The following is a 21019-nucleotide window of genomic DNA, read 5'->3' as shown; positions in this document are numbered from 1 at the left end:
AAATGGCAAAAGACAAACTCAGACCGTTACTCAACATGCTAATACATAATGTAAGACACCACCATGCCACCAAACGACAGCAGAAATATTTAGAAAAAAAATGATTCTGCCTGTTTTCGATGATTTTTAAGGAAGTAGATCAATTTGAGTTTTTTTTTAACATAACATCTTTTAAGTTACAATAAATATACATCATCCCTTTTTAAAAATATGTTTTTATTGATTTCAGACAGGAAGGGAGAGGGAGAGAAACATCAATGATGAGAGAGAATCATTGATCGGCTGCCTCCTGCACTCTCCCTACGGGGATTAAGCCTGCAATCCAGGCATGTACCCTGACCGGGAATCGAACTGTGACCTCCTGGTCTATGGGTTGATGCTCCACCCCTGAGCCACACGGGCTGAACATATGCGTCATCTTTTAATTCAATGTAGTACTGTAATTCTTCTTCCTGAAGTTAAAGTGTCCTTTGATTTCAGGGCTTTCTGTTGTGTCTGTAAACTAGCTCTCGTATTTAACTTTGACTAAGTTCTCAAATGATTTTCTTGGGCCACAAATAGCCTAGATTTGTTTCAAAAGTTCTAATGCTATCTCATGTTAATCGGAAGAAACATCCATTTCAGTGGTGTACAGTTTCCCTCTCCCCTTCCCAAGATTCACTCTGAACCCGAAGCTGATACTTGAGAGGCTCAGAATTCACCATCCTCTGGTGCCCTTTCAGCCGCCCAGTGCCCCTCTGTTCCTGCAGTTTTTCTAGAAAAGCTCAGATACTGTCAGTGGTCAAGCTATGTACCCTGGCTCTCCCCAGTGAGGGCACAAGGACCTTGCCCACATTCTCCTGCTGCTGCAGCACAAGTTTTTGTTGTTTTACCAAAGATCCTGAGCTCTGGGTTTTATCAGTTCAGAGCACATTCGATGCATAGCCTGTCTGGCATTCAGAGAGAGCTCGGGGTAGAAGTGAGGTAGCATAATGTGCAGGTAATCGCGTGGGTTTGGAGTCCCACATTTGGGTTCAAAAGGCCCAGCCACTCACTATCCTTGTGACCTGGGGAAGCCACTCAGCCATTTGGAACCTAAATTTCCTTGTCTCTTAAGTGAGAGTAACAATTGTGATCTTGTGAGCACTGATTGTAATAAAATACACGAAATACTTTGTTTACAGCTTGGCATATTAAAGGTTTTAATAAATAGTAACTTCTGTCATTTGTTTTTCATAATATTTTTGCACGTCTGTCAGTATAATGGATACTCATGTTTGTACCCAAGTCCATTGGATTCCATTTTTAATGTCTTCTGTTTGCCTTTTAGAGATTTTACTTGTGACTCGTGGAAGGTCTTGCTCTGCATATGTTATTAGAATGTGTGCCAGGCCTTGTGTTAAGTGTGGGGTCTGTCCAGAGCAGTAAGCAGTTCACAGTTTATGCCCTGTAGACATAATTTGTGTTTGCATTTTATGGATAAATGGGGTTCCCTTCTCAACCTGTTACTATGGGGGTGCTCCAAGGCCCAGGCCTACACTTGGCTCTCTTAGTGACCTGTTCGGTGTTCCTTCCATCCGTGGGTCGCCGGTCAGACTTGGCCCCTGAACTTTGGGCTTGTATCTACCTGAAATTTCCACTTTGATACCTAATAAGCTTCTCATACTTACTATGTCAATCCAAACTCAAGAATTCTACCCCTCACAGCTTGCTCATCCATCAGCCAATCAATGGCAAGTCCATTTTTTCAGTGAATCAGGCCTAAAATTTGACTGTTTACTCGTATTTTCCTCTTCTAACCCACATCCAACCCAACCCTAAACTGTTGGCCCAACATTCAAAATATACAGTATATCCAGAATATGGCCACTTATTTCATCATCCTCCACAGCGGTCACCCTCCCATGAGAGCCTTCTGCTGGCTTTTCTTGATTTCTGATTTGCTTTCTACAGTCTAAGTGCCTTAAAAAGATCCACCTGATTCCATCACTTCACAAGTCCCTCCAGGTTTCCCTGCAAGAGCAATAGCCTCATCCTTCTCGATGGCCATGCAGAGCCGAACAGCCTGGCCTGTCGCTGGGGCCTCATCTGCCGTTTCTTCTCTCCTTGACGCCGGCGGCTTCCTGGTTCGTCCGTTAGCCAGGGCTCCTGTTCCCTCAGCTGGGATGCCTTTCCCCCCAGATGCTTTCATGCCAACTGCAGGATTCTGCTTCCATGTGGCTTCCCTTACTGCCCTATTTAAAAGTGCACCTTGCCCAGTATCCTCTGCCCAGTTGCTTTCATTATTTTTCTCTATAGCTGATCATTAACATATTTTACCTATTTATGTGGTTTATTACCTGTCTCCTCACACTAGAAGGCAAGCTCCATGAGGGTAGGAGTTTTGCTGTCTTGTGCAGTATGTGCTCAGTGCTAGAGCCACCAATGCCTGGCACATGGTAGATAGTATTGTTAAATGAATGGGATGGGTGGGTTCTGGGATCTCAGAAGGAAGGCACCTAGTCTTGCTGGAGGGCTCCAGGGAGACTTCCTGGAGGAGGTGATCCCTAGACCAAGTCTTTCAGGACGAGTTGTTCTTGTCAGGGGGCAAAGATAGGAAGACTCTCCAGACAGACGGAACTATATATGTAAACACATCAAGGCACACAAAGACCTAGAGTAGTGGACCTGCCAGTCTATACTGAAGAAATAGAAAGTTTGAGATTCAGAAGAGGGTACAGTGAAACTCCAGGAAATCATGCGAGGAAGCAGGTGTGGATGGACTGACCTTTCCTTGGACACTTTTAGTTTGGAATGCTGATGGTGTCCGATGAAATTCCCTCCCCCCGGGACCATGTGAGGAAATGGCTGAATACAGAACCTTGGTGCGCACCACCATGTGTGTCCCGCCAGGAGAGGATGGCGAGGACCACAGGGGGGAGGACTGCACAGAATTACCGGACAGAGGTGGCTAGCCTGTGTGACCTCCCCCCCAGTGCCAGGAAACAGGGGTCTAATACAGTATTTTAAATGTGCCCAGGTTTTAGCAACATTGAAAAGAGCACTTTCTTGGTATTAGAATAGTTTTTACTTAGCTTAACTGCAGTGTTTTCTGCAAGTGTTTCCCACAAACCTATGCAAAGAACGGGAAAATGCTCTTTCTAGGGGTGTCCTCTGTCTGAAGCTGGCACTCCGGCATGAACCCCACCCCTCACCCCTGCTCAAGTCCCTGGGATTATACCTACTAAATAAAAATGCCCCCGTATTTGCCTTCTAGGGATGCGCTGTGTGGCACTTGCATGATTTAATCCATTCAAATAATTTTACCCATTCATTAAACAAGTGTCTAAAGTTAGGTCCTGAGGATTCATAGGTAATTTTTTAAAAGCAATCCGTGTAGAGGAGGAAACAGGAGAGTTAAGTGTGACAAGGCAAGCAAACAAGAGCCTGTACATGAAGGTCAGGAGAGCCACCGACCTCTTGCTGACATCTCTGAGGCTATTGTCAGCATTCACCTCAGGAACAAGTGTCATTTCCCCAGCTTGTTGCAGGGCTGAGGGACATGTATGTGTCTGTGCAGCACTGACCTCAGTGCTGGTTTGCACAGGCGCTCCAGGAAATATCACACTTTGGGAGTAATTTCCAACACCAGGACCCAGGGCATCAGCTCTGTGAGCCGAGGCTGACGGAGTCGGACTAGAATCAGCTCCAGCGCCGAGTGGGCAGGCGAGGAGTGGTAGGACTGCCCTGGGCTGTGGTCGGGAAAGCCCACTGTTAACGTGGGCTAATTCTAGAGGTCTCAGGCCAGGGAAATGCATGTCATGAATGTTCTGGGGCTGCTGAAAAGCTTCTGGTGGGAAGGAGTCCTTTCACTTATTCATCCAAATATTTCAGTGCCTCAGATCTGCCAGGTGCTCAGTAAGTCCTAGTCATTGAGAATATAACAGCAACTAAGATTTCATCCTTATCCCAATGGGCTTAGTTACCTATAGGAAAGCAAAATAAAAGTTTAAAATGGTATTAGATCAAATCGTGAAATTGCCAGTATTGAGCCATCTCCGACCTGTAAAACAGCAAATTCACATCGAGTTGATATGAAGGAAACGAGGGACTGAGTTGGGGAAAATACAGGAATGGTAGTTTGGGGTGGGAGATCACAAAAGTCTGTGAGAAGGTGGCATGTAAGTGGAAGAAGAGAAGGCTAGGTCCTCCTCTTTATTTTTAAAATATATTTTTATGGAGTTCAGAGAGGAAGGGAGAGGGAGAGAGAGATAGAAACATCAATGATGAGAGAGAATGATTGATCGGCTGCCTCCTCCACGCCCCACACTGGGGATCGAGTCCACAATCCAGGCATGTGCTCTTGACCAGAATTGAACCTGAGACCCTTAAGTCCACAGGCTGATGCTCTATCCACTGAGAAAACCAGCTAGGGCCTCCTCTTTTATTTAAATCACAATGGTGATGCAGTGCCAGGGGCCACGGCTGCCCTGGGCCTGTGGGCCTGCCGCCGAGCCTCACGCCTGTCTGGACGGCCCAGCTCCTCAGGCACAGCTGCTGCACCTTTTGATTTCCCAAGATAAGCCAAACATGGCTTTAAAAAAAAAGCATTTAAAGAATGATGCTTTAGATATTAAGTTGAAATGTAGTTTTATCTGAAATCTCCCAAATTTTATGTTAGCTTTTATTTATTTACTAGAGGCTCAGTGTATGAAAATTTGTGCACTCGGAGCAGGGGGTCCCTCAGCTTGGCTTGCACCCTCTCACAGTCCGAGACCCCTCAGGGGTTGTCCACCCGTTGGCTTAGGCCCGCTCCCCTGGGGATCGGGCCTAAGCTGGCAGTCAGACATCCCTCTGGCAGCCCGGGATCCCTTGGGGGATGTGTGACTGATGGCTTAGGCCCACTCCCCACGGGAAGTGGGCCTGAGCTGCAGTTGGATATCCTTAGCGCTATCGAGGAGGCGGGAGAGGCTCCCGCCACCGCGGCTGCACTCACAGCTGTCAGCCCAGCTTGTGGCTCAGTGGAGCTCCCGCCAAGGGACAGCTCCTGTGTTGAGCATCTGCCCCCTGGTGGTCAGTGTGCATCATAGCGACCAGTTGTTCCTGGTCATTCTGCTGTTAGGGTCAATTTGCATATTACCCTTTTATTATATAAGATTCATTTATTTAAAAAATGTTTTGCAAGCCAAACAATGTAGCTGCTTGCCAGGAATGGCCCACTCGACATCAATTTGCAATTTTCACTTGAAAGCATTCCGGGTAGAGGGAACAGCATGTGCAAAGACTGTAGGCAAGAGAGGGCTTGACTTGTTCAGGAAACAGAAAAGAGGGCAGTATGTCCAGAGCTGAGTGAACCCATAGGAGAGGGTGTGTGAGTGAGGTTGGAAAGGAGCCAGACCCCAGGAGCTCACCGCAGTACAGGGGCAAAAGTGCAGGATAGAAGTACAAGTGTAGTGGGTGCTCCACTCCACAAGCGTGTACCCAGGACGACAGAGCTGCGTCTGCCTGGAGGAAGGGGTACCTTTTCCTAAGCCACACAAAGATGCCATGAATGCTGCAGGTCTCCCTGTATTTTCCCATTTTACAGTTCAGTAAGCGCCCCAAAGGCAACCGTAGTGGCCGGGCCTGCATCTGGCTTTGGTTTTCTTGGAATCGGAGGCCCATATCCTTTGACCACGAAACACTAACTACCTTTCCAATTGAGATCTGAGTCCACGACAGTGCCCTTTGGAGGGTGCTCGTCTGCGTCACTCAAAGGGATTGCACCCATTAGTTTAGAGCCCAAAAAAGGACTTTAAATATTAAGTTGCACATAGAGTAACAGCTGGAGACTCAACCCCAGCACACTGAGGCCCAGGCTCCTTCAACTATGTTGAGTGGGGCTAGTGACACCAACCTGTTAAGGGTTAGTGCCTCATTTTCAAGGAAAGGTGAGTGTGGCTTAAAGATGTACAGTTGAAATATATGAATTACTCTTGTGAGAGAGCATCCTTTTCTTCTTATGGGTGCAAAAGCCCTCAAAATCAAAAGGGTCTCTGCTCAGGGATCTTAGAAACCTAGAGGAAGATGAAATTCAAGAAGTGAAGGTGGATATGGATAAAAATGGGATTTTTTGGCCACCCAATAGGTGTTGAATGAAACATTTCAGGAATTCAGTGAGCAGGTCTTCAGTGATGTGATATGAGCTTGGCCTGGAAATGTTCAAGAGGCCGAGGATCAGAGAGAGCAAGGCTAGGGCGTCAGGGGAAGGAGGGCGATGGCTGCAGTGTGAGGCCCGGGAAAGAAGTCCGTGTGCAGCACGGAGAGAGCTTGCAGTTTAAATGAAGCACCCGAGGGTGGGGGTGGGAGGAGGCTGAGTTAGCTTTTAGCGCTAAATGTGTAGAGCTCTTCATGAAGACCCACCGCCAGTTCAAGTATTAGAATATTTGAAGAGAGAAAGCATAATTAGTAACATTTCCCCGATCCTCTATGTAGGGTTATTTAATCTACTTTGTAGATAAAAATGGATCTGATTTAATTATTTTTATTATTTTTTAAGCTGATAGATATTTTTATCTGTAGAATTAAAATGAAAATTGCATTTTAAAAATAAAAATCAATATGCCTACATTTTGCTTTTAGATTGATAGAGTCATAATCAAATTAAAGCAGAAGTTGGCAAACCTTTTCGGTAAAGGTGCAGATATTAAATGTTTTCAACATCGTAGGCCAAATTGTCTGTTTTAGTACAAAAGCAGCTATGGGCATATGTAATGAATGCTGCTGGCTGCCTGCCAATGAGACTATTTACAGACACTGAAATCTGCATTGTAATTAATTTTCACCGGTTATAAAATATTTATCTTTGGATTAAATTTAGAAAATTATGGTCTCGCCCAGCCAGCATGGCTCAGTGATTGAGCATCAACCTATGAACCAGGAGGTCACGTTTCAATTCCTGGTCAGGGCACATGCCTGGGTTGCGGGCTTGATCACCAGTGTGAGGTGTGCAGGAGGCAGCTGATCAATGATTCTCTCTCATCATTGATATTTCTATCTCTCCCTTCCTCTCTGAAATCAATAAAAAAAAAAAAATACAGTCTCTACAAAAACAGGTGGGGAGCAAATTTGGTCCATGAGCTACAGTTGCTGACCCTGCATTGGAGATATTATAAAACAGTCAGGTTTTTCCCAAGGCCATGGTCTGCTTTTCTCAGCTGTCCATAGTTCTGATCAGGGGGGAGGGGAGGGGTGTCTTGTTTTGTTGGAATGAAGAGGTTCCCTTACACATTAGAAAAACTTCCAGGGTGGAGGTGGAAGAGGGCATAGAGGGGATGAATGGTGATGGAGAAAGAAAGAAATAACAAAGCAGCCCGGCCTCAGTGGCTCAGTGGTTGAGGAGATCACAGTTCGATTCCCAGTCAGGGCACATCCCTAGGTTGCAGGCTCGATCCCCAGTAGGGGGCGTGCAAGAGGCAGCTGACCAATGATTCTCTCTCATTATTGATGTCTCTCTCCCTCTCAGAAGTAAAAAAATATATATTTAAAAAAACACACAAAAAACTTCCAGGAGTGATTCTCAAACTGGCTGGCATCAGGATCACCTGAGAGTTTGCTAAAATGCAGGCTGAGGGCCCGCACCCCGAGTTTCTGGTTCAGTACATCCACATGGGGCCCAAGCACTTGCATTTTAAGCAGGTGAGGCCGCTGCTGTTCTGGGCCAGCACTTTGCGAACCGCTGGTTTAGAGCTGAGGGTGCCCAGCACTGTGGGAACAACAGGTGGCCTCTTTCACTCAATGTCCTTAGAGTAACTATTGGCTTTGCTGCCTCGATGATTTCTGTGAGAATCCAAAATTCTAATAGTTCGCGACCAAAGGTAATTTGAACCAAATGCATAACTTCCCCATCTATTATAATATTTTTCTGCCATCAATTTCTGTTTTAAACACCTAAGAACTAGAGATTGTTTTACAACGGTGTTGGGGAAAGATGTGTACCTAGGAGAATTATAAAAAAAGGGATATATATTATTATGTATAGTATATATTATGAAAACATATATATGTAATAGATACCTTGTATCAGTTTTTATTTTTTAATATGTTTTTATTGGTTTCAGAGAGAGGGAGAGGGAGAGAGGGTTAGAAACATCAATGATGAGAGAGAATCATTGATCCGCTGCCTCCTGCACACTCCCTTCTGGGAATGGAGCCTGAAACCTGGGCACATGCCCTAACCAGAAATCGAACCTTGAACCTATGACTTCTTGTTCATGAGTCTACACTGAATCACTGAGCCACACTGGCCTGGCTGATTTAATATTTTGACATTTGAATTTTTACAGCTATTTCCTTTCTTGCTGTGCCTTCTCTTTTCACATTTTTATTATGGATAAAAGTTTTAAATTTTATTGTAGCTTAATTTAGAAAATGTTGCCCTTGTGATTTGGGAGATTTTTTTGATGGGTATCTTGTTTAGAAAATTAATTCTCTTCTTTGAGGTCATGAAGACGTCTCCTATATTTTCTTCTAAAAGTATTGAGTTTTAAAAAAATTCTTTAAAAGTTTCGTTGTTCTTACTCTTGAGTCTTTAGTCCAGCTAGAAATAACTTTTGTTTATGGTGTGAAGTGGGAATCCATTGTTTTCTATCTGGATGACTAGTGTCTTAATACTTTGGCAGTCCATCCCTCCCCCACCAATGGCATTGCCATTTCTTACCTGTGTCAAGGGAGCACATGTTCAATGGCCAACTTGTCTACCCCTGTGTCCATACCCTTCTGTCTTAGTTCCTATATCCTTGGCTTTCTATGAGCCCTAAGGACCGATAGAGCTTTCTTTAAAAGTCTCTCCAGCTTGTTTTGATAACTCCTCGTTTGTTTGGGCTCTTTGTTCTTCTACATAAATTTTAGAATTCCTAAATTGTATGAGAAAAAAAGACTTTTGGTTTGAGATGTGTTAATAGACTAATTTGGGAGGAAGTTACATCTGTTTAATATTAAATATTCCTGGTCACGAATATGTTAATTTTCTCTACTTATTGATGTCTCCCTTAATGCCTTTCAGTAAAGTTTAACATTTTCCATTAAGATAATATATTTTTTGTTAGGTTTATTATTAAGCATCTCATTCTTTACTATCTTTTAAGAGTTACATTTTAAAACTCCTGGTGGCTGGTGTGTAAAAATGAAATAGATTCTTGTTTGCTTATATTCAGGAACCTTGCTAAACTCTTATTGTGTCTAAGCATTTGTGAAGTCTTTTGGGCTTTCTACAAGAATAGTCATCTCCTGCAAATAATGACAGTTGTCAGTCTTTCGCAATTCATAGAACATTGGCTTCTTTTCCTTATCTTTTCAAATTGTCGGAAACATTCAGTACAATGTTCGACATAGTGGCCTCTCCTTTCTGATTTAAGAGGAATGCTTCTAACATTTCCAACATTAGCCACTACGTTTGCTGTGGGTGTTCGGTACATGCCCTTTATCGGGTTAATGAAACGTCCTGTTATATACATTTGCCTGTTCTGCTAGAGGCTTTTTGTTTTGTTTCGTTTGTGAGTTGTGTGGTTTTTGTTTTTTTTTAAATAAAAAGGTTTAAAATTTGTCAAATGTAACGTCTTGTGTATAGTGAGATCATGTGTATGTGCCTTTTGTTTGTAACTTATTGGATCAGATAAGTAGATTTTCTACTATTAAACCAAGTTTGTGGGCCTGGGCTCACCTGATATAGGATCTAACCTAAGGCTTGGCGCTCCTCCAATCCTGAGCCCCTGTGCTGAGAATATTCTGCTCCTCTGATTTGTGTGTATCTCCCCCTCACTCCCCTTCAAGAGCTGTCTTCAACCAAGTAGTTTTGGTCTCATGGCGCCATCTGGTGGCAAACTTTGGAAATTTCTGACTTGATAGTCACCTCCTTTCTTCTCAAGGAAATGGAGTTTCCTGGGTTATCACTGTATTCTATTTTCTTTCTGGTACCTTACGTTTATCCACTTCACTCTCCTTTCTCTTGATGTCCATGTAAATCATTCACATGTCCTTCCTTTGCTCTTTCTCCCTTCATTCCTCAGTTATGAGCATAAATCAACCTCAGTTACGGTTAATCATGGTGACTAAGGAAAAATACAGTAATACAATGACATTTGATAAGATAAAGTGCCAGCTCTGCTAACCTTCCAAGTCCTCAAAATACTTCAAAATCCCTTTAAAATGTTCTTAAATTTCCAGCACTACTTAGTCATCTAATTAATTTTGCCCAGTTTAACATTAAGCCAAAGTATCAAAGAAAAATTATAATAGTGTTAATATGTTTCATTGTTTCTATCTTCCTTTATTACTGGCCCGGACAAATTTGCATTTTACTGCAAAGACTCAGTTTTTCATTATGGGTTACAGTTACACTGCCTGGAAACCGAACTGCCCTCTGTAGCATGGTTTCCATGGGCAACAGCCCACCGCAGGTGCTCTTGTGGCACATAACTGATTTATAAGATAGAAATCGCCAGTCGCTGACTTTCTACTTGTTGAACCCTAAGCATGAAAATACTGTGAGCAATGCTCTTCCCACTCAGAGGACTGGCACTGGGCTCCCCGTGGCTGGGTTAGCGGTTGCTTTGTGGAGTTAACTGTGACTGTCCTGGTGTCTCGGGGCTGTATCCGAGAATGGCTGGTGAGTCAGCTGGAGAAGACAGACCAGAGAGAGGAGGGCCGACCCTGATCTCCTGAGCCGACATGGCCGCAGGAGAGGTTGCTTTTATTGTTTGTTTGTCTTCCCCCACACCAGGCTTTTAGTTGGCAGGTAGAGGATAGTGAGCATTTGCTTATTCCAGGATAGCAACGGTTGACTTCAAAGTAGGCCCCACAGAGTATCTTGGGTCCGTAAGTCTGATTGGTGCTTAAAAGACATTTTAAAAGTGCCCGCTAACCAAGAGAACTGCAGATAACATATACACTCACTCTCAAGCAGTATTCTAATACTTACAAAGCTTTGATGTGTATGGCTTTGAGATCCATTATTCTTGTGAAACGGAATAGTTTGTGTAGAGTTGCTACAATTGTTAGAATTCTAATGTCTATTTAAAAGGAAGGTTTAATGTTACTTTTATTTTTATATTGTAATAATGGGAGATTCAAAAGTGGATTGGAAAAAAGATTAAGAAGGAGATTACATTGGCAATTTGGTTACCAAGAGGCCCTCCCCAATCCAGGGTGACCAGTCCTCCTGGCATTCCATACTACTTGGCTTCCTTCTGTGTTCTTTTGCTAAATGCTTTCTAACCTCTTGATGTCTCTTTTGAAAGGTGGGGACCCAAACTGTACGCATTCTTCCAGATCCGTTCTTGCCAAAACAGCATAAAGCAAATGTAACAGGAAGAAGGCTCCCTCCTTCACTAGGTAAGTGCGAGCAGCAGCTGCGGCCAGGCCAGCCCACCTTCCCATTAGACCTGCCACATCTGTTTGCCGCCAAGATGCTAGGACTCCACAGTGTCGGAATTCTCAGCCAAAGGACCTGACTCAGAGCACCGCTACCATTATAGCATCTACTTCCCCCCCTTCCAGATCTTTCTCAGCTATGTCCATCTCTTGGGCTCTTTGCCAGTCAAAAACATCTTCTTCCAATTGAATAATTTCGAGGTCAGATAGTTTATCTTATTATATTTTTGTTGTTGTTAATCCTCACCTGAGGATATTTTTCCCAGTGATTTTTAGAGAATGTAAGGGAAGGAGGGGGGAAGAGAGAGAGAGAGAGAGAGAGAGAGAGAGAGAGAGAGAGAGAGAGAGAGAGAGAGAGAGTTCAATGTGAGAGAGACATATCGATTGGTTGCCTCCCCACACATGCCCCAACCAGGGCCAGGAATCAAACCTACGTATGACCCTTCTGTGTGCAGGCCAGTGCTCTAACCACTGAGAAACACAGGCTAGGGTCAAATAGTTTATTCAACTGAGATTTTACTTATAATCCTGGTGAGCTGCTGCCTGACTGCACCGGCTGCTTTAGACTGTTCTCTTACCGGTGTGAAGGAACACCCTTGATGGGGAGTATTATGGTGCGAGCTCACACATAGGCCACTTGTGTGCTGCTGTTGGTATTTCTCTTATTTTAAGAAAATATTTAGATATACTTAAAAATGAAGGGCCACACATATATATTGAGTAGACGAATTCCAGAACTGGTTCATAAGCCAGGTTACTATTATGCATTGATCTCAATTTGGAAATGTTTAAAAATCATTGATCAACGTGATTACCATGACAGCAGCTTGTTTTACAATTCATTAACTTCTTTGGCAGACACTGTGTTGGCTCACCCCTTTCTAAATAAAACCACAGCGATGCAGTTTATCTTGTAGATCTTGAATGGTTCTTTTGAGTTCCTTCAGCTTGCTGATTCAGCCTCCCCATGGTCTGTGATTGGTAAAATCCCCCAAATTAAAATTTGCCTGATGTCTTGCAGTTTTTCCTCACTGACTTTTATCCGATAATAGATTTGCTTTCTAGAGCAAAGACTTCAAGTGAGTTTGACTCCATCCTGTTGCTGTCAGAAGTAGGAAAATAAATTTTCTGAATGACTCACCGGAAAAGTCAAGATCAGATGACAGAGATTTGGAGTTATCCAGAGATGAGTTTATCAAAGGATCACAGAATTGGCACAGAGTGGGCAGCCTCAGAAGTGCTGGGCCCCTCCCTCCAAAGTGATCATAATGTTACTGACCCAAGAAAAGGACAGGGACTTCTCAGTGATTTCCTGGTCCTTTTCCAGATTTTGGGCTTTCTCCATCAAACTCATCCTGCCTTTCTGTGGCCTGTGGGATTGTGGTGGTGAGAAGTCAGGGGGCCATCTAAAGGCACAGACAAGCTAGAGCTGGTGGTTTCTCAGCGTTAGGATGCCCTGTAGCCTCGGGTACCAGGCTCTGCAGCCTGCTGTATGAAGACGCACAGGCTTCTGGCTCGCAACCTGCAGGCCTTGTCCTTTCTCTGAGCGTGAGGCTGATTTCAGCTCAGGAGGCTGTTAGATCTGAAGACACTCTCTCCTGGACCCCGGGGTTGGGGAGTGGCCTGATGAGGGTAAGATGGAGCTGGTGTAAATTCAGTGAGCTCACCCCCTGGGCACACATACCCCCTGGGCTGCTCTGTGATGTCTCTTGTGATTTATGTCATAAAGGTTTATATGACTGATGTGAAAGGAAGTGTGTTTATACCGGGATCTCATATCCACATCCAGATTCTGGACCTGCAGTTTGCAAGATCTGTTAGGTTCCCAAACATCATTCTAGCCTGGCTGAGCTCAGAGGGCAGAGTCTGTGGCCCACCCTGGTTTGGGAGCAATCTGTACGTCATGGTGTTGCATCCATTCACCTTCGTAATTCAACGGTGAACGCTAACAGCTACTTATGACCTGTGGAGAGGTTTTCAGGGTCTCATGCCCATTTCAACCCTATTATGGTAATATTTGTCTCATTGTCTTCTTTCTTACTTAACTTTCCTGTTCCCTTTCTATGTCTTCCTGCAGGTCCCTGGCATCTGACATATGGCGAGCTTTGGGATACAGACTTACCAAGACATGCCTGATGTTCTGAATGTGAATACCCCCCACCCAAAGCCAGAAGCTCAGCTGGATGGGCACGTGTCCTGAAACCAGGGCTCTTACAGAGGGTTCTCTCCACATCTCAGTTTACTGTTGGTTTCCCTTTCTTGTTATCCTCTCTCTCTCCACACCCCTCTCAGCTGCCTTTCCTAGGGACACATCTTGGAAAGATGGGCCGGGACTGGAGGACTCTGCATTGCTCCCGGCAGCCCTGAGCCAGCGTCTACTGCATCCCATCTCCAAAGCACCGTGCCCCAGGCGCGCTGGAAGGCACCAGCTTCTGAGAGCCCACTTTTTCTCTGCATGACTAGCTTGTAAGGAGAGAGAGAGAGAGAGAGAGAGAGAGAGAGAGAGAGAGAGAGAGAGAGAGGAGAGAGGAGAGAGAATTTCCAAGGATTTTCCACTTTTTCAACAGCTCTGATTACTTGCTCCCATCTGTGAAATCTGGAGACACTGATGCAACATTCCTCTTCCTGTCTGGGCTGTTTGTATAATTGTATATAAATGTAGCAATAAATCTATTCTAACATCAGCCGGGCACTACTTTCCACTCGATTCTGCATGGTGATGGCACGCGTGCATATCGCGTTCTCAAGGGACTGCCCTATTGCCCCATCTCAGGTTCTCACCTTCTCTGATTTCGCAAAGTGTTAGTTTGAGTTGGCCCGGGTGTGGAGAGAGAAGGTTGGGGAGTCTGGTGGCAGAACTGGGACACGAAGCAGCATGATTAATTCACTAGGTGGCACTATTCCTGGCACTCCGAGGTGGCTTGAATGTCCGGGACTGAAGCTCAGAGGATTGGGTGACAGTTTGAGACATGAGTCAGCTATTTTTGTAATCACTCTTACATCCTCCAAGAATGCATTGCGTGGCCATTATGTGGCCAGTGCTTACCTGCTGGGCACAAGGATACCCATTCAAGACTTTCAGAGAAACTACAGAGATGGAAAATTCAATATCACATTGGCAGATTTGGTGTAGTTTCTCTGAAAGTCTTTAAGGGGTATCTTTGTGCCCAGCAGGTAAGCACCTGCCACATAATGGCCCCGCAATGCGTTCTTGAAGGATGTAAGAGTGATTACAAAAATAGCTGACTCATGTCACAATGCGATACTGAATTTTCCATCTGAACCTGATGTTTTCCAAGAATACTGTCTGGCTGTTTTAGAAACAGTGTCCTCCTACAGGGGACGCATAAGCCTTTCGTTTGGCAGAACTAATGTTGTCTGTCTAATATTAAAGACTGTTGGTTCCCAACGTAGACTCATAATTTATTTGAAGTCTTTGGTTAGCAGGCACTATCACTTTAAAAACCCTTTGTTGTGGTTTCTTATCAAATTGCTGTCTCTCAGGTCTCTCCTCCTCCTGACAAAGGCCTGGGAGCACCCTGGAGCCAGAGGCGTGTGCTCGGGCAGGGCTCGGAGGCAGCACTTGCAACACTACCTTTTATGTATTAAAACATACAGACCGGAAGCACTTGGCGAAGCCACCTGGTTGAGCCCTTAGAGCCACTGATCAGATAACTATCTGAAGGATGCATCATGCCAGGTCTAGTCTCACTTTCACCTTTTAATAGACCCGAGGCTCAGGGTCCAAAGATAAAGTGGCATAGTGTGGGCTGCTGCCTTCCACAGCAAATGCCCGTGGGACACCACTGGACACACCCTCCTCCACACAAACACTTCTGGCAGGACTGGTGCCACAGGGAGAAATCATTTTAAAAGATACATGACAGCCCTGGCTGGTTTGGCTCAGTGGATAGAGCCTCGGCCTGAGGACCAAAGTGTCCCAGGTTTGATTCCAGTCAAGGGCACATGCCCGGGTTGCGGGCTCGATCCCCAGTGGGGGGTGTGCAGAAGGCAGTGGATCAATGATTCTCTCTCATCACTGATGTTTCTCTCTCTCCCTCTCCCTTCCTCTCTGAAATCAATAAAAATATATTTAAAATAAAAAATAAAAGAAGATACATGACAAAGAACCAGTTGCTTCTGGTGATAGTGTGATACGAGATGAGCCCACTGTGGGTAGTGCTGTACAGTGGGGCCTTGACTTACAAGTTTAATTCGTTCAGAGACCGAGCTCATTAAGGAGCTCGTTAACTCAAATTACTCTGTCAACTCAAAGCAAAAAAATCGGCCAGAGACAGCTGGTATCTCAAAAAACTCGTTAGTCAGGACACTCTTAAGTCAAGGCCCCACTGTATCAGCAATGGTTCATGAGCTTGTCTGTGGAGCTGAGGGTGTGCAGCCTGTGGCGTTAAACCTGGATGTGGGCTGTGGTTCTGCCACTAATTAGAGGTTAAACCGGGACACGTCACTCCCGCTCTCGGCCTCTGATTCGTTGGCTGGAACACGAAGTGTTTGGACTCAATGATTTCTAAGGTTCTTGTTCCTTCAGTCTCTCCTGTGGGAAAGGGGAGGGAGAGGCATACTTTTTAACGCTAAAAAGGAAGGTCACGGGATGGCCAACATAGGCAACGGAGAGGCAGGACACCGGTGTGAAGGCCCCTGATTTTCAGGTACCAAGATGCATGAAGAGGAGGACACGTCAGAGCAGCACCAGGCCAGCCCCTTCTGGGGGACAATCTATTGGGCTTTCCCTGTGCACATCCATCCAATGGATTTCTTCTTGGGGTGCCTTCCGCCGAGGGCAGGCAGCAGGACAAACCGGTGGACACTGAAACCTCAAAATAAGAGTCCACTTCTCTTCCTGAGCCGCCCAGCGCCCCCACAGGCCCTTGGAAAGAGAGGACTTCAGTGCAGGTCGACAGGCAGAGCTGAGGGAGGGTGGCCACCGAGAGGGGGTAACGCACCCTCCCCATCAGGGACAACCGCACCCAACCGAGGGAGCACGCGGGTGGGACGTTTCCCTCCTCCAGGGTGGACACAAGGCGGGTCAGCACCGCGCTGCCGCCCTCCAGCCGCCCTCAGCCCCCTCCCAGCAGGTGGGATGCGGTGCTTGACAGGCGAGTGTGGGGAGGGGTGGGCCAGCCCTCCCTCCTCTCCCCGTGGAGCCGAGGTCTGCAGGCAGCTCCCCCAGGGCTTAGTTTCACAGAGGCTGGCCCGGGCCCTCCACACAGGGGACGCGGTCCTACTTGGGGTTCAGCATCAGGAAGCTAGTTGCCAGGGGTGAGCCCGCGCTCTCCAGTACTAGCTCCATCAGCCACCAAGGCCCATGGCCTCCACCTGCTTTTATTTTGCTGTAATTCCCCATTGATGAGCACATGGTTCTCACTTGTGTTAAGCACCCTGGGCCCGGCTGCTGGACGGGACCACACTCACAGGCGGGGGGGAGGGGGGGGGGGGAAGGGGGCGCCGGGCGGAACGGAGTGTCCTGTCCGCGGCTGAGTCAGCGCGTCCGTGGGAAGGCGGGCAGCGTTCTCGGGCCGCGTGAGTAACCTGCAAATCAATATCCTCTCCGCGCCCGCGGCCTTGGGGAGAGACGAATGGTTATGGAGCAAACGCTCTTCTGTTCTAAGGAGGACAGCGGCGGAGCCAAGGCCAGCCAGCCTTCCGCCCGAAAGGCCAGATAGAAAGACTCCCTCGGGCGCGGGCCGCTCTCCTGCCGGAAAACCTCGCGCGCAGATGGACGCCCGGGCGGGGCTGTGCCACAGCGATGGAGCTCGTGCCCCGAAAACGCCTTTAATTGAAACACAAAACACAAACCCGTGCGGGTGAGTGGACAGGTCTCCACGGACTGAGCCCGCGCGGGATCAGCGCCGGACGGGACGGAGAGCCTTGTCCCCGCAGCCGGGCGCTCGGCCGGGCGGGCAGCGTCCGGTCCTCCGCCCCCATGGGCACCTCCTGCAAATGCCCCGCTCCCCGCCCCCATGGGCACCTCCTGCAAATGCCCCGCTCCCCGCCCCGATGGGCACCTCCTGCAAATGCCCCCGCTCGGCGCCCCCATGGGCACCTCCTGCAAATGCCCCGCTCCCCGCCCCCATGGGCACCTCCTGCAAATGCCCCGCTCGGCGCCTGCTCTCGGGGCCTGGTTCCCTTCACTCAGCCGCGCCCGAGCTCCCCACACTCACTGCCGCCCGCCGCACCGCCCACCGCGCCCGCACCGAGCTGCTCGCAGGCCCCGCCCCGGGTGGGGTGGGGTGGAGTGGGGTGCGGTGCGGGGGCTGCGCCGCCTGCTGCTCCGCCGCCTGCTGCTCCCTCCGCCGCTTCCCTCCGCAGAGCGGCTGTTCCAGAGCCCGGCTGCCCCTTGACTGTCAACACTGGGCCTCCCACCCCGGCCTTTCTCCAAGCTTCCCCTGCGTCAGGTTCCATTCCTCACAAAGGTCAAGGCCACGGTCCGCACGGCGCCCGCGGCTCGGAGGCTCAGCCCCGGATCCGGGCGCTGGGGAGGCCTTGCTTCTCCCAGGCCCGGGGACCGGGTTTCTGGCCCCGCGTGGGGCGCAGAGCGGGCGCTGCCCACAGGGGGGCCTTCCTGCCGCCGGCCCGGAGCTCCCGCCTCTTCCCAGTTATTCCCAGAAGCAGTGTGGCCACGCTGGGCGCGGGGGCCCGGCCGGCAGGGGATGCTGCTGAGCTTCCCGGTCTCTGCCGCCCACTTTCCTAAAACCAGAGCATGGTTCCCTTCGCCCTTTGAGAAGAAGGAAGCCTGAGTGCTATCCCGCCTCCTCCAGCCTCAACAGTTCAGCGGGCAGCATGCCCAGGGCCCGCTCCGCCCCCCCTACCCCCCACCCCCTTTCTGGTTTGCTGGTGGTTGGACGAAGGCGAAGGCAACTCAAGTTAGAGCCAGTGAGTCATCCTCTTCCCTGTCCTCACAGCCAACGGGCCGAACAGGCCGCTGTGGCCGGAAGAGGAGACCCCATTCTAATGCCAAGTTATCACTTTCTGCTGTGACTTTCAGCAAGTTGTTAACCTCTCTGGAGGTTATTTCTGCTGGTAAAATCATTGATTTCTATAACATGCATTTTTTCTCTTCGACTTGATAAAGTCTGTAGGTGCTCAGAACCTACATTGGGTTCCCTTCGTGTTCATTTGACACAGCAATGCGGCCCAGGTGTGGTGTTGGCCCTGTGGGACCTGTGCCAGGAGGGCCCTCGGACAAGCGCAGGGACTTTGGTACAGGTTCGGAAACACAGGGTCACCGGAGAATGCCATGCATGGATCCATTCATCTGAGGACGGCTTAGGACCCTCGGCTGTGTCCCTGGGCAAGGCTGTCCGATCAGTAGTTGGAAAGGACCCCTGTCCTGGAGTTCCTGCCTCTTCTCTTCCAGTGGCGCTGGGCAGGCTGGTGGTGTTCCTTCGTCCTCACTGGCTGGCGGCTCCAGGCAGAGTGTGAGCTGGCAGTCCATGTAGGCTTAGACGTGGCAGCACTTTGCTCCGAGAGCGCTGCTCGGGCACTGAGCCCAGCTGCTGTGTCCACCTTCTCTGAGCTTGGCCCTGGTCCTGAGACCAGCCGGGGAGGGCCAGGCGGCTGTGAGAGGGACTGGAGGGGTCAACAGTGACCCCTCTGTGGGGCCTTGTGACTGAGGCTTATGTCCAAATCATCAAGCATTGACTCCTGGGTGTTTCCTGGGCCCAAGTGGAAGGTGATGACAATGTTGGGGAATAAACGCAGCCCTTTCTGGAGGCCACTGGGTGGAGGTGGGGGTTGGGGGCGGACGGAGCTGATTAGAAGCAACTCTGCCCTAGTACCTCTCACCTGTGTGGCGGTAACTGGTGCAGCTGCTCCCTTTCCTTGCTCTGCTGGGAGGTGCTGGCTCAGCTCTGGACGGCACAACTGAGGGCCTGACTATGCATTCCCCTCCCCAGGAATAGCCTTCAAACCCATGTCACAGGGCCCAGGGCCAAGGCCCCATTTCTGGCCAAGCCCTGAGGCTCACCTCCCCCTCCTGCCCACCCAAGATGGGCCGTGGGAGATTCTAGGGAGGGGCCAGCCTCAGTCCCTGCCCATCCAAGACAGAGGCCCTGGGAGATTCTAGGGAGGGGCCAGCCTCAGGTGGCTCAGGACCCAGAAGGGCTGGGTCCCAACCACCCCAGCGGTGCTCGGTCAGGCAGATCCAGACACATTCCAATGGAGCTTTGTTGATTTGCTCTTCATATGTGTACAGAGCAGACAAATAATTCAAGTCCCTGCCTTCGTGGCCTTCACCCTTCCAGCTGAAGGAGATGAGCAACGGAGGAGCCACAGGTGTGTTGGTGGTGAGCAGACAGGAAGTGGCTCCTGGCAGGGCGATGCTGGGGGCGGGCTGATAACTGGTGCTGGGGAAGGCTCACAGACAGAGCCTGGGAGTGCAGAGCTGCAGAGGCGAGGGTGACAGGTAGGTGACACCTGCTGTGAGGGCGGGGGCAGGAGAGCACGTTGGCAGGGGATGCTTCCTTCAGGTCTGGCCGGAGAGGTGGGGAAGCTTCTGAAAGGAGGGGCCAAGGAGGAGCAAGGCCAGGCCCAGCGCCGGCTAACAGGGAAAGCCTGGGGTGTTGAGGGAGGAGGATGTGGGCCCGGCTGGCGGGCTCATGGCATGATGAGCTGAAGGACAGGGTGAACCTGCACACTTGGCCGCAGACTTGGCAATGGGCAGCTTTCATGCAGGGAAGGCAGAGCGGCCTAAAGGAGGATGCATCTCCCATGAGTCTGCAACCCCCGGAGGGTTTGCAGTAGGCGACTGACTGGCCTTCTTTACAATATGCTGGTTGCTATGTGGGGGGTGAATGCGGGGGCGGGGGGGGGGGGAGGAGTGGAATTGGAAAGATGAGTTCTCAGTGTTCTAGAGAGAATGCATAGGCCAGGGCGGCGGCGGGAAAGGCCATTTGCTGGGCAGCTGCTCTGGGCCTGTGCAGTGCTTAGAGTACGGTACAGTGGGGCCTTGACTTACGAGTTTAATTCGTTCCCAGACTGAGCTCGTTAAGGAGCTCATTAAGGAGCTCGTTAACTCAAATGACTCTATCAACTCAATGCAAAAAATTGGCTGAGAGACAGCTGGTATCTCAAAAAACTCGTACGTCGGGACACTCGTAAGTCAAGGCCCCACGGTATTAGTGTTGATTTTACTAAATGGCACTGTGGTTATGTGGCAAAACCCTGGTCCAATATTCACCCAGTAACAATGTGTTGTGATTGGGCTTAGAGGTCTGCCCCCCCCCCCCCCCCCCCCCGCTTCTTTTCCGTTTGCCCATTTGCCCACTGTGTTGGTTTTGTTCCCTCTCCAGGGGATCCCCTCACTGCTGACCCTCCTCTAGTTTTATTGTCCTTTTCTTTCTTTTTGGGGGTATTTTAAAAAAATAAATATTGTTGTTATTGTCCTTTTCAAAACTGTGATCCATTATTTACTTCCTGTTTAAAAATCTTCAGCATTTCTAGTGGCCCTAGTATTGCCTGTTTTCAGGGACTCCAAACCCAAAGGTCTTCAGGAATCAGGCATGATGAAACCAGGGGCGGGGGTGGGGGCCCCAGTGGAGAGTGCACCCCCGTGGAGAGTGAAAGGAGGAAGTCCTGCTGGCCAAGTGGCTGTCTCCGTCATCCTGTCAGGCTCCTGCACCCCTGCTTGTAA

General features: G+C 48.7%; 1 protein-coding gene and 1 long non-coding RNA gene across 4 annotated transcripts in view; one reads left to right on the top strand and one right to left on the bottom strand.

Moving 5' to 3' along the window:
* Positions 1–14051, top strand: part of RDX (radixin) — a 93099-nt gene extending 79048 nt beyond the window's left edge. For 2 of the 3 annotated variants that reach the window (XM_059708007.1, XM_059708008.1), the window contains 2 exons: positions 11235–11328; positions 13445–14051. In XM_059708007.1, the coding sequence (XP_059563990.1) occupies positions 11235–11290 (56 nt within the window). In that variant the 3' untranslated portion in view covers positions 11291–11328; positions 13445–14051. The remainder of the gene's footprint in view (positions 1–11234; positions 11329–13444) is intronic. The other variant, XM_059708010.1, reaches the window with a different exon arrangement.
* LOC132240607 (uncharacterized) overlaps positions 1–21019 on the bottom strand; it is a 419797-nt gene that overhangs the window by 191339 nt on the left and 207439 nt on the right. The window lies entirely within an intron of this gene.

This window comes from Myotis daubentonii, chromosome 9 (genome assembly GCF_963259705.1).
Source record: "Myotis daubentonii chromosome 9, mMyoDau2.1, whole genome shotgun sequence".
NCBI lineage: Eukaryota > Metazoa > Chordata > Mammalia > Chiroptera > Vespertilionidae > Myotis > Myotis daubentonii.
The sequence above is the reverse complement of the archived record's forward strand: the minus strand, read 5'-3'. Positions and strand labels throughout refer to the sequence as shown.